At 45.9% G+C, this 10,582-nt stretch overlaps 2 protein-coding genes across 2 annotated transcripts; one reads left to right on the top strand and one right to left on the bottom strand.

Moving 5' to 3' along the window:
* Positions 1 to 4,797: 4,797 nt before the first annotated feature.
* thnsl1 (threonine synthase like 1) lies at positions 4,798 to 8,193 on the bottom strand. Its single transcript, XM_076080516.1, has 3 exons — positions 8,092 to 8,193; positions 6,500 to 7,894; positions 4,798 to 6,420 (listed from the first exon to the last, which is right to left on the bottom strand). The coding sequence occupies exons 2-3, from the start codon at positions 7,859 to 7,861 to the stop codon at positions 5,617 to 5,619; spliced, it is 2,166 nt and encodes a 721-aa protein (XP_075936631.1). The 5' UTR covers positions 7,862 to 7,894; positions 8,092 to 8,193; the 3' UTR covers positions 4,798 to 5,616.
* A 738-nt stretch (positions 8,194 to 8,931) lies between these two features.
* Positions 8,932 to 10,475, top strand: enkur (enkurin, TRPC channel interacting protein). The gene is made up of 5 exons (XM_076080517.1): positions 8,932 to 9,011; positions 9,277 to 9,422; positions 9,514 to 9,731; positions 9,940 to 10,086; positions 10,302 to 10,475. Exons 1-5 carry the CDS (start codon positions 8,932 to 8,934, stop codon positions 10,473 to 10,475), a joined length of 765 nt encoding a protein of 254 aa, XP_075936632.1.
* The last annotated feature ends 107 nt before the right edge of the window (positions 10,476 to 10,582 follow it).

The raw sequence follows: 10,582 nt of genomic DNA, 5'->3' as shown, positions 1-10,582 counted from the left end.
TCCAGCCGACATGTAGCCGCCCTAAACCTCAACACCTGGTCCGAGAGGGGTCACTTTCACACCTCCGAGCCAGTCGGCCTCTCCTAGTTAACCCCTGTCAGTCAGCCGTCAATCCGAGCCCCGCCGACTCCTCCGAGACTAACGCTCACATCTCATTTCACACAGATCCATCTCGGGGGGTCATTGATTTCTCATTCTCAGAGTGAGAAATGGATTCTCAGACGGTCGCCAGGAGCCCGACGGAGGCATCTGTTAAGTGTAATCTCTTCCAGGACCCTTCAGTTGTTTTGTTCACCTCCAATTGAATCACTTGCTTTTTTTTGTTGTCCGCGTGCTCGTCAAAGCCTGTTAACACCAGATAGGTGCCAGCCGGCAGGTGCTGTGGCGCCTTGAGTTTTGCATCAAAATGCAAATAAATTCAATCCAATAACAATCATCTTCTGGTTGGCGAGCTCCCGTTGACGCCTTCATTAGCTCTCTTTTCTCTCCTCCTCTTCCTCACAGAGGTGCAAATCAATGTCTGGGCTAATTAGCAGGGAAGCCTCGGGTGAACACGACGTTGAGACGTGTTAGCTGATTGTTTGGCTCCGGCTTCCAGAAAGAAACCACTGATCACGGAGGAAAACATTGGGGCTTTCTACAGACCTGTCTACCCTTTACACATATTTGCCAAGCGTTGTTGTCCTTACTCTCAGCTGTCATTTCTATTTCTTTATAGGTACATTAAGAGAGATGCAAAAAAAGAAAATCCTTGTATGTGTGCACACATACGGTACGTACTTGTCCAATAAAGGTGATTCTGATTAAACTTGCTCGTAAACAAATATACCAAAGTGTAGATTGAGGATATCAGGATGCAGAGCAACTAATAAAATCATTAAAACATCAGAAGCTGTTTCCTCATTTGTTAATTCGTTTTTGTATTAAGTACAAATACAAGTAAATCAATTTCAGCTGAGCATTACACTGGTGCATTTCGCCCCACATACAGTGTGTATGTATATGTTTAATCCTTTTATTATGACTTTATATAAGATTACACGTGAGCTGGACCAGGACGTGATCCCTCACTGGCTTCCCACTCCAACGCTCACGATTGTGTCTGTCGAAGCACGTTGGCAAAGGCAGACGCGCCGCTGCCAAGAATCTAACTCAGGTCTTTGCAGTGGTGGGCGAGTGTTTTACCTCCACTTCAGAACCAACGTTTGGTGCCAGTGTTTCGCGCCAACATTTATAAATGTGACGATTTTTGGTGCCAAGGCAGACAAAGATTCTTAGTTCCCCCTGTGGGTTTTGTTCTTGGCAGGAGGGGAAAAGCCTCTGAAATAGAATGTATTCAAACCATCATGGGACAGAACAACTCCACTGAAACCAATGCAAATGACTGTTTAAGGACACTTTGAACCAATTCACTTTCTCAATGGGGACATTTACAAAAGTCACCTACAAAACAACTTATTGTGCAATTAAAAAAGTTCAAAGTTTTTGTATGAAGACATGACATAAACCCACTTTATCACTGAACTGGAAATGAATGCATTCTGTGAGCTGGACAGAAGAGACTCGTGCACCATGGATGTATAAGAAGAACGGCACCGCCGCTGAGCCCAGATTACAACTCTTACCCGGTGGCCACTCACAGTATTGCATCTGAATAATCCCCCTTTGGCTCAAAAAGCATTTTCCTCAAAGACCACCAATGTAAAGGAGACGTCTGTAAAACTGTTGACAAATAAACTCAAGCTGCAAATGTCAACTTATGATTCTTTCTATTATGATTTTTTGATCCATGGAGGTTTTATATTTGTAAAACCTTAGATATTAAAATCTGTGACGTCATCACACGGGAACTCGTGGGCGAGCAAGGTTTCTTTACTTGATTGCTTTAAGTTCATTTGAGATAGCCCTGCTGTTGTAGTTGTATTTGATTTAGTTTGTAATTTTATGATATCACTGTTTTTTTAAATAAATCTGTATTTGATTATGATCCTGCTCAATTTGAGGCAAAGTATATTTGTAATTTGAGACATGTAAGGAGGCCTTGTTTGCGTGTACTTATTTTCTCAAATTTCCAGTTCTTACAATAATATAATAATGCATGGTTCCTGAAAGAAGTTGGTGTACCTATATTTTGATACAGTATATGTTTTATTATATCATTAATAAATTAAAGTAGGCAGAAACAACTATTTCACGTTTTCCTTTCCACAGTGAAACCCTGTAAAGACCACAGTGATGCCATGTGCCAAATACTGTTCATAAACATCTCAGGTCCACCACATTGTGGATTGCAACAAACAGAAATACACCGAAGGATCTCGGGAGCAGAAGCTCAAATCAACCCGTTGGTTTCCTCCTCCCTCCTTTCTGTCTCCCTCCGCTGTGAGAGAGCAGCTTCCATTATTCCACAGGTTCACATTAAGGAGATGGGAACAGGCTGCTACCTGCAATTATCCTTGCTCACCCAGCCGTGGGCCACTAGGTGCTGAGCAACAGCTGGCTCTCTCTTTCCCTTCACCACTCGCGCACACACACACACACACACATGCATCGACACACTATCCTCCTCCCCCCTTTCAGACACTTTACCCACCCATTCCTCACACTCACCTGCCAGGCAGCTTGATTAATAAGGCCAAAGCTCCCAGCGAAGCAAACCACAGACACAGAGGGGAGGAAGGCAGAAGAACAAGCACCGCGTCGGTGCAATAGAAGCCTCCAGTATGTGTGAGCATGTGCTGTGTAATATATTCATGCATATGGGAAGAAAGAAAGGCGATCTGTCATCGAGTAAGCACGGAAACTTGAGTACAGTCGAAGGGGCGATTGTAGAAATGCTGCACTGATTGAAAACAAGAAGTTGTAATTAATCTGGATGTCCCTCCGCACCTTTCTCCTCCTCTCTGTCTGTTTGCTGCGAGCCCGATAGCAGCAGAGCTCAGGTCTGTCAGGAGCAATGGATCACTTCAGAGACTGTTGCTCTCTCTCATCTTCACACTAACAGCGACGGGCTGCTGTGGATGTTGCACTCATTGTGTCTCACACACCTTTTTCTCCTGTTGTTGATACTTTGATCGTCCAAGATGAAGAAATAAAGCAAAGACTAATACTCCTGTTGTGTTTATCTCTCGACGTTAATGCAGAAACTGTTGACTCCTTTCCGATGAAATTTTATTAATTCTCTGTCTGTAACAAGAAATAAGAGTAAGTAAGGGGGAGATGTATGAAATGTGGGGAGGGCTGTGGGGTATTTTGCTGATATGCGATGGAAGATGGTAAAAGATATTTACAGTGAGTGACTGTAATTTGCACAGCATTATGGGTAGAGTATAGACATTATATATCATTTACTAAATAGACCACTCTCTGGTTTTTGGAAACCCCGAGCACACAAAGGTGTCAGAGCTGATAACTTAGGGAAAGTATTTTAACTTGAGATCCAGCATTGGACGAGGTTGTTGGCTTTTAAATGATGTATAATTTAATTCATCCATGCTCATGAAATAGAAATTTGTTCCATAATAAAGTGCACGTTTATGCTCCCCGGAGGGTTGACGCAGTCAGCACGGGAATAAAAAGGCAGAAAATCTAATAACGAAACCAATAAAATAGAGAGAAGGTAGATTAAAAAACAGTAAAATAATTAAAAGACAATAACACATTAAATAGATAATAGAGAGTAATACAGAAACAGCTGCAATGACCCAAGAAAAGTCTTCTAAAATTAACCTAATTTTGTCGTAGAAATAGGTTTATATCCCGTTAAGTCTCGCCTCACTAAGACTGACTTTGCGACCTCTTTTGTTTTAAACAATAGATTTTCTCCAACTTGATGGCAACAGACCAAGAGGCTCCAACCACAGAGCTCAGCTCTGCCAGCCAATGGGAAGAGAGTAGCAGGGTCTCCGTATGTGAGGGGCCTCCATTCCTTTTCTGCCACAAAACCATGAAAGCAGATACGCTTTTAAAACTACTTTCAGAAAACATATTTCCTCTCAGTTCTGCCAAAGACTCCGAGAGACAGAGATCCAGATCAGAGGGCATGTCGGCAAAGTGCTTCGTCAAATCTGGCCCGACTTTCCATCCATTTCAACAACTGCAGCCATAAGCAATCCTGGAGGTCTATGAAGAGGTATCTTCCTCCCCGCTGCTGAGGCAGCACCTGGGCTTAAAGGAGTCAACTGATGGCCACAGAGACGGGAGTCCTCTCTCGTCGGACGGTGGAAAATGACCCTCAGGCCCACTCGGTTCTGTTTACAGGACGCGTCTTCTGACAGATGTCTGGCAAATAAGAGCAAAATGTGTTTTTTTGTTGGATCCCAAGAGCTTATAGAAAGCTTGTATCATATTACTAATCTCCATATATTCACCCCAAATACACTAAAGTCACAAGCTGTTACGTGGGTGGCAAGAAGTCTTGTAAATATATCTTCAAACACAAATTTGAAAGGACTTTATGAATGAATTTAGCATTGTAAGGAGCTGTAGTTTCTAAGAAAAGAAAAGTTTAACATCAATACATTTTAATAAATCAATACAAGTATACAATCTATAATACAACACAAAATTAAACATCATTTCTGCCTCAGGTAAATATATATATATCTTGTTGAGAGGAAACATGAGCAGAAAATTGAGCCACTTCCTCTTGTCAAGCATAATTCCCCAAATTGTCAAGCTGCTCATTTTAATCGTGTTATTCACAAGATAACTAAATCTGCTTTAACCGTCTTATTAAAGAATGTGTTCCTGAATGTTAGCCGCTGAGGAGCTCATGAAAGAGAAAAGGAAGCAGTGTGGTTCAAAAGGTTTTTCTTTTTAATGAAATAATAACCAGTTTTCTACCTTCAGTCGGGTAGCTAACGAGTCAGAGGACTCTGATTGGACGAGTGTACCAGATGCTCCAGCTTCTCCTGGCAATTAATGGACTGTGCCGATCAGTTCATTAGCCGCGTTTTAATGCCGCTGCGAGATCTGCCAGGCAAGCTTTCACAGCCCGTCGTCTGTGCTCACGTCAGCGGGGAAAAGTTTGAGTAATGAGAAAGAGGACGAGGTAAATAAAGCGTTTGTTATATAATCATTGAACATCAATCAAAGACACGGCAAATATGTACAACCACAGCACTATGTATGAGCACACAATTATCTTTAAGAAGGGTTTCACGCTGACTGCTGGTATTGATTTGTCATTTACTAGTTTGTTTGACCTTCTGACTTGGTCATTAATTAACCCCCCCCCCCCCCCAACAGTAATACACATTTACTGTTACTGCACTGCCTGCGCCAGTGTGTCTACACAGCAGTGGCCAAGAGGTAGACATCCCCATCTAGTGGGCCAGGGCTCTGGGTAATGATGTAAAGAAATGTTGCATAATCAATAGGAATTCAATTGAGTTTAGAGCTCGATTACAGTACGTGTGGTTGTTGTTTTTTCATTAATCCTGCAGACTGGGTTTAAATGATGTTTTAAATTAATCGTATGACCCTTCCTGCTTAAAACTTTAATATCTTGCATTTTGTTAAAGAAGATTTGTTCTGTTACTTCTTGAATTAGCTTTTAAAAAAGTGACAGATTCATTGGAAGAATGAGGAACATGATGCAAAGAGGACAGAGTCCTACATGACCTTTAAGAAGGAGTCCTGTATCATGCTCTCCACCTCTTCAACCAACGCACCGTAATCTGCCTGACAAACGGTGTGTGCCCTCCCGCCTCTCTCCTCCAGGCATTTCATCACGCCTCTGTGCACTTCAGGTGCGGTCGCGGTCGATCCGAGCCGCCTCAGCTGCTCGACGGGATCCTCCGGAATATTTTGGATTTGTAACGCTTTGAACACGGCCGGAGCGAATTTCCCGTAGTGAGCGGTGGAGCAGAGCACCACGGGGCACGAGCCGTCCTGCAGCCTGTCGGCCACGACTTTAGCCACGGCGGTGTGCGTGTCCATGAGGTAGCCCGTCTGCGCGTGGACGCTCTGGATGGCGGCCAAGCAGTCGCCTTCAGAACACCAGCCAGCCGCCACCTCCTGCTGCATCCTGCCAAGAAGGGGCTCGGCAACCTGAAAGTGCTGGTGCCGGTCCAAGCGAGCGAACAGCTCCCTGACGAGACGGCCGTCTCCGTCCGAGACGTGGTGGATAAACCTCTCGAGGTTGGAGGATTTCAGGATATCTATAGCCGGGGAGTGGGAGGGCATCAGAGGCCTCCCCCGGAGGTCGTACTCGCCCGTGGCGAGGAAGTCGGCGACGACGCGGTTGTGGTTGGACGCGCAGATGACTTTTCGTATCGGGACGCCCATCTGCTTGGCGTACAGAGCGGACATAGCGTTGCCAAAGTTACCGGAAGGGATGCAAACATCGATGGGCTCCCCGAACTTGATGACGCCGTCTCTGCACAGATCCAGATAGGCTGAGGAATGGTACACCACCTGCAGGAGGAGGAAACGTCAAGAAAACTGTGTGACTCTGTATGTTGCTTGTATGATCCCTCCTCGGTCATCAACCCACCTGTGGCAGCAGCCGCGCCCAGTTGATGGAGTTGGCGGTGCTGAGGACCGTGCTGTACTCCACGGCGAGGTGCCCGGTCAGCCCCGACTCTCCGAACATCCTCTTTATGCTTCTCTGGCAGAAGTCGAAGTCTGACAGCACGCTGACGGCCCGGGCGTTGCCCTCCCTGTAGCTCGTCATCTGGAGCTTCTGAGTCTCGCTCACGCCTTCCTCTGGGAAGAACACCAGCACCCCGGTCCGGTGCACGTCGGTGCCACCGAGGCCGCCGAAGCCGCTGAGCACCGCGCCTCCCGTGTCCCCGGAGGTGGCCACCAGCACGAGGTAGTTGCACATCTGCGGGAGGCAGTGGGCGAAGAGCTGGGGCATCAGCTGCAAGGCGAGGTCTTTGAATGAGGCGGTGGGGCCGTGGAAAAGCTCCTGGACGTACTGATTGCGGACGAGGTGTTTCACCGGTGCCACTGCCTCGCTAGAGAAGTTGGACCCGTATGCCTTGAAGATCATCGTTCTCAGGTCCAGAGCAGAGACGTCCAGCGGGTGTATGCACTGTTCCAGTAGCATCAATGCTCGTTCTGGGTATGACATGTCGACCAGTCTCAGCCATTCACCAGCGTCCATGTTTGGGAAGCCGCTTCTGGGAACATAGAGGCCTCCATCTGTGGCGAGACCCTCAATTACCACGTCGCTAAAGTGTGTCTCCTGATTGGGCGACGCCGCGCCGTCGCTCCTGGTTGACACGAAGGTTTCTGCAGCGCGGTTGCGATACCTCTCGACGGCCTTCAGCACCTTCTCCGCCACCTCCTCCACCGTGACCCCTCTGCCGCACAGCACCCGCACGTCGAGCCATCTCTCGTAAAACTGTTTCCTGTAGCGCAGGATGTCCCTCATGGACGCCCCCGCCTCCTGGCCCACGATCCTGTTCACCTTCATCCTGGCGAGCCGCTGCATGACGTCTTCGCCGTCCACGTCCAGGTAGACGACCAGTCCGGACTCTTTGAGGCGCCGCATCGCCGCGGCGTGGAGAGGGTTAGAGCCCGTGAGGGAAACGACACACCCAGAGGCCGAGAAGTTACACAGAGCCTGGCCCTCTTCCTCCAGGAAACGCTCTCCGCCGACCGCCGCCAGCTTGGCGGCCACGGGCATCTTCCATATCGTCTCCAAGATGTCGTCATCGACGTCAACGGCGGGCAGCCCCAGTCTGTGGGCCACTATCCTCCCCACTGTGGTCTTCCCTGCACCAGGAGCGCCCATGAGCAGGATGTTCTGGTCCCCCGGCGGGGGGGCTTTGGTAGAAAGCCATGATTTTGATGCTGAAAGGGGACTCAGGGAGCACCTGACAGCTCTCAGTGCAGTCAGCAAACCCATCGAGGGGACAACAAATGACACCAGCCTTTACTCCTGTTAACAAAAGCGACATTTAAAATACAGTTACTTTAAAAAACAATCTGTATTATGCAGACTAGCAACCTCGTGTTTTGAAACAGTGCTGCATGCATAGACTGTGTGTTGTGCAAGTGGCTGCGATAACTTTGCACGTGTTTTGCAGCCGGTACAGTAGTGACCTGTCATAGTATTATAATAAGCAAGACACTCACGTGTAACGATGTGTTTCCGTACTTGTTGACGATTCTTTTAGTTAGTTAAGTATCTCGTGTTGTAACGGAGAACAAGCACCATTCTGAACCACACACGTGAAACTACTGTGTGCACAAACATCTACGGTCAGCCTGGAGGGACAAAATTGATTCAGCTTCAATGAGAAGTCGAAGGCGCACCAGTTTCCCGTTGCAAAAACAATTCACTTTTTGTAAAACGTTTTATGTTCTATGCAATCTAACCACGGGATTACAAACATTACGATCAAATCACTCCAACAACCCAGTATCTACTCGTACGAGTGATCTTTGTGCTGCATTCAAATGCTCCTCGGAACGTTGTGCTTCAGTGAGCAGAAATCTGAGAAGTACGAGTGAAAATAGAAATGTTACGCTCATTCTTTATAGTCCACGACATCCAGACAGAGACAGATAAATAGCTAAACATATCCTGACACATCTGCTTCTGATGACAGCTGATTATCTGTAGAAATGATGCAGCACAGCGCTATGTGTGCAGTAGCAGAACGAGAATAATAACATGTATTTAGTTGTGTAATTTAAATTTTAAAAAAGAGTTTTGGATGAAGACTGAGTACTCTAAACCAAGACACATTACTTGTGTTTGTACTTCACATCTGGACCACTCAGACACCTTAAATATTTCGCTTTACAACTGTCCTAAAATGCAACATTTGATACGACAGTTGCCTAGAAACTAGCCCTGTGTTGTTAAACAAACCCCACGATTTACCCGTGTTAGCTGATGGTAGCTCGGTCAAGTGAACTATCTAATTGAACTTAATTTCAGTGTCTTTTTAATCCTGAAAGTCCTTCAAGATGTCTGGAGTTGTGAATCCACCAGAGAGCGTCTACAGTCGGCTTACAAAGGAAGAGGTTCATGCTCAAAAACCGCAAAGGTAAGCAACTATAGGTTGCTAGACCATTAACTAGTGTACAAGGTTTTGCACACAAAAAAAACAAGACATAGAAAGTGTGCACGTTTTATTTTATTTTGGCATGTAAATAAAGCAAAGTAAGTAATAAAATGAATTGATGGGTATGTGTAATTAATAATACAAGGGTATAGTAAACATAAGAGATTATTTTGGTATGATTTGGCACTGGATGAATACAATTTAATTGAGATTATAAAATGATTTCTTCAATGTCCTGCTTCTGAAGGTATATGTCCAAGTACAGGCCGACAGTTGTTCTTGAGGAAAAGTCAACCAAGCGTCCAATGAGGACGATGGGACCAGCGAAGGTAGAGGTGCCCTCCCCAGAGAACTTCCTCAAGAAGCATTCAAAAGAGCCCAAAGTACCCGAAAGTGAGTTCTCCTGTAGATATCTGAGCAATGCGTGGGTACGTCTTTGAGCAGTGATTCTGTTATTTAACTTCATATTCATATGTACTTTCAGAAGCACAGTGTTCAAAAGAACACACCTGCACCGTGAAGAAAGCAGACGTTCCTGCGCAGACGGACAGACCACTTATGGGCATTCACACCAAGAGAGACTTTGTACAGACAGCTACAGCGGTGACAATGAAGCCCCAGCTTACCAGTGTGGACACCCGGCATGGACACAGGCAGCTCCTTGAGACATCAGGACTCGTCCCCAAATACATCAAGAAGAAGGTTTTTCTTTCCATATCACACAAGAAAGAATCAAGAAAGACATCTTGCATGCTTAATTCAATTACAACAGTCAGTTACGTTTAGATAAACAAAGAACATTACATGACAATAGTCCCCTTTTTATTGATTACATCATCCATCTGTGGGACTTGATTTAATGTTTCATTAGGTCCACTACATATTGTAAGTGTCCAGTTCCTATTCGCAGCATTACGGAGAAGTACCCGAGTACCTGCAGCAGCGCAAGGAAGACGAGCGGAGAGCTCAGGAGGAGTATGAGGACTTTGTGAAAGAACAGAGGGAGAGGGGAGCCATGAAGCGCCTGTCTGACCAGGAGCGACAAGCCACGCTCGAGGTACTCCAACACGTCGGAATCAAAATCAGAAACGGTTTAGTGTGATCGCACATGCAAGGAATCTGACTTGGTGGCTTAATAATACACACAATACAATAGTATCAAGACATAGACAAAATAAGAAAATGAGAAAATGCTTTTTTCCTGACAGTGACATTACCAAGCTGATTATATTGTACTAGTGATGGGTGTCCCTATGTGGGTTCATGCTGCAGGGTCTGAAGAAGACTTGGGATGAGCTGCACCGCGAGTACCAGGGCCTCTCCTTCGTCACAGACAACCTGAGGAAGAAGTCCCACAGGGATCAGCTGGAAGTGGCGATGAAGAATCTGGAGAACGACATGGACCTCTTCAAGAGGTTCAAGACCATCTACATACCCAATAACTGAGACATAAAAACACTGGATTCAATCAGTGCTGTGCTGTGTGTCTTGAGACCCCCCAAACAAATGTCACATGAGCTTGAGGAAAATAGAAGTATTCGTATATTATCTCT

Source organism: Anarhichas minor, unplaced genomic scaffold (genome assembly GCF_050575085.1).
Source record: "Anarhichas minor isolate MPS153535 unplaced genomic scaffold, ASM5057508v1 ptg000074l, whole genome shotgun sequence".
NCBI classification, from domain to species: domain Eukaryota; kingdom Metazoa; phylum Chordata; class Actinopteri; order Perciformes; family Anarhichadidae; genus Anarhichas; species Anarhichas minor.
The sequence above is the reverse complement of the archived record's forward strand: the minus strand, read 5'-3'. Positions and strand labels throughout refer to the sequence as shown.

Coding starts and splice junctions, on each gene's coding strand:
- enkur (XM_076080517.1), top strand. CDS start 8,932: ATGTCTGGAGTTGTGAATCCACCAGAGAGCGTCTACAGTCGGCTTACA. Junction 9,012..9,276: donor CATGCTCAAAAACCGCAAAG/GTAAGCAACTAT, acceptor CTGCTTCTGAAG/GTATATGTCCAAGTACAGGC. Junction 9,732..9,939: donor CCAAATACATCAAGAAGAAG/GTTTTTCTTTCC, acceptor TCCTATTCGCAG/CATTACGGAGAAGTACCCGA.
- thnsl1 (XM_076080516.1), bottom strand. CDS start 7,861: ATGGGTTTGCTGACTGCACTGAGAGCTGTCAGGTGCTCCCTGAGTCCC. Junction 6,421..6,499: donor GGGCGCGGCTGCTGCCACAG/GTGGGTTGATGA, acceptor CTCCTCCTGCAG/GTGGTGTACCATTCCTCAGC.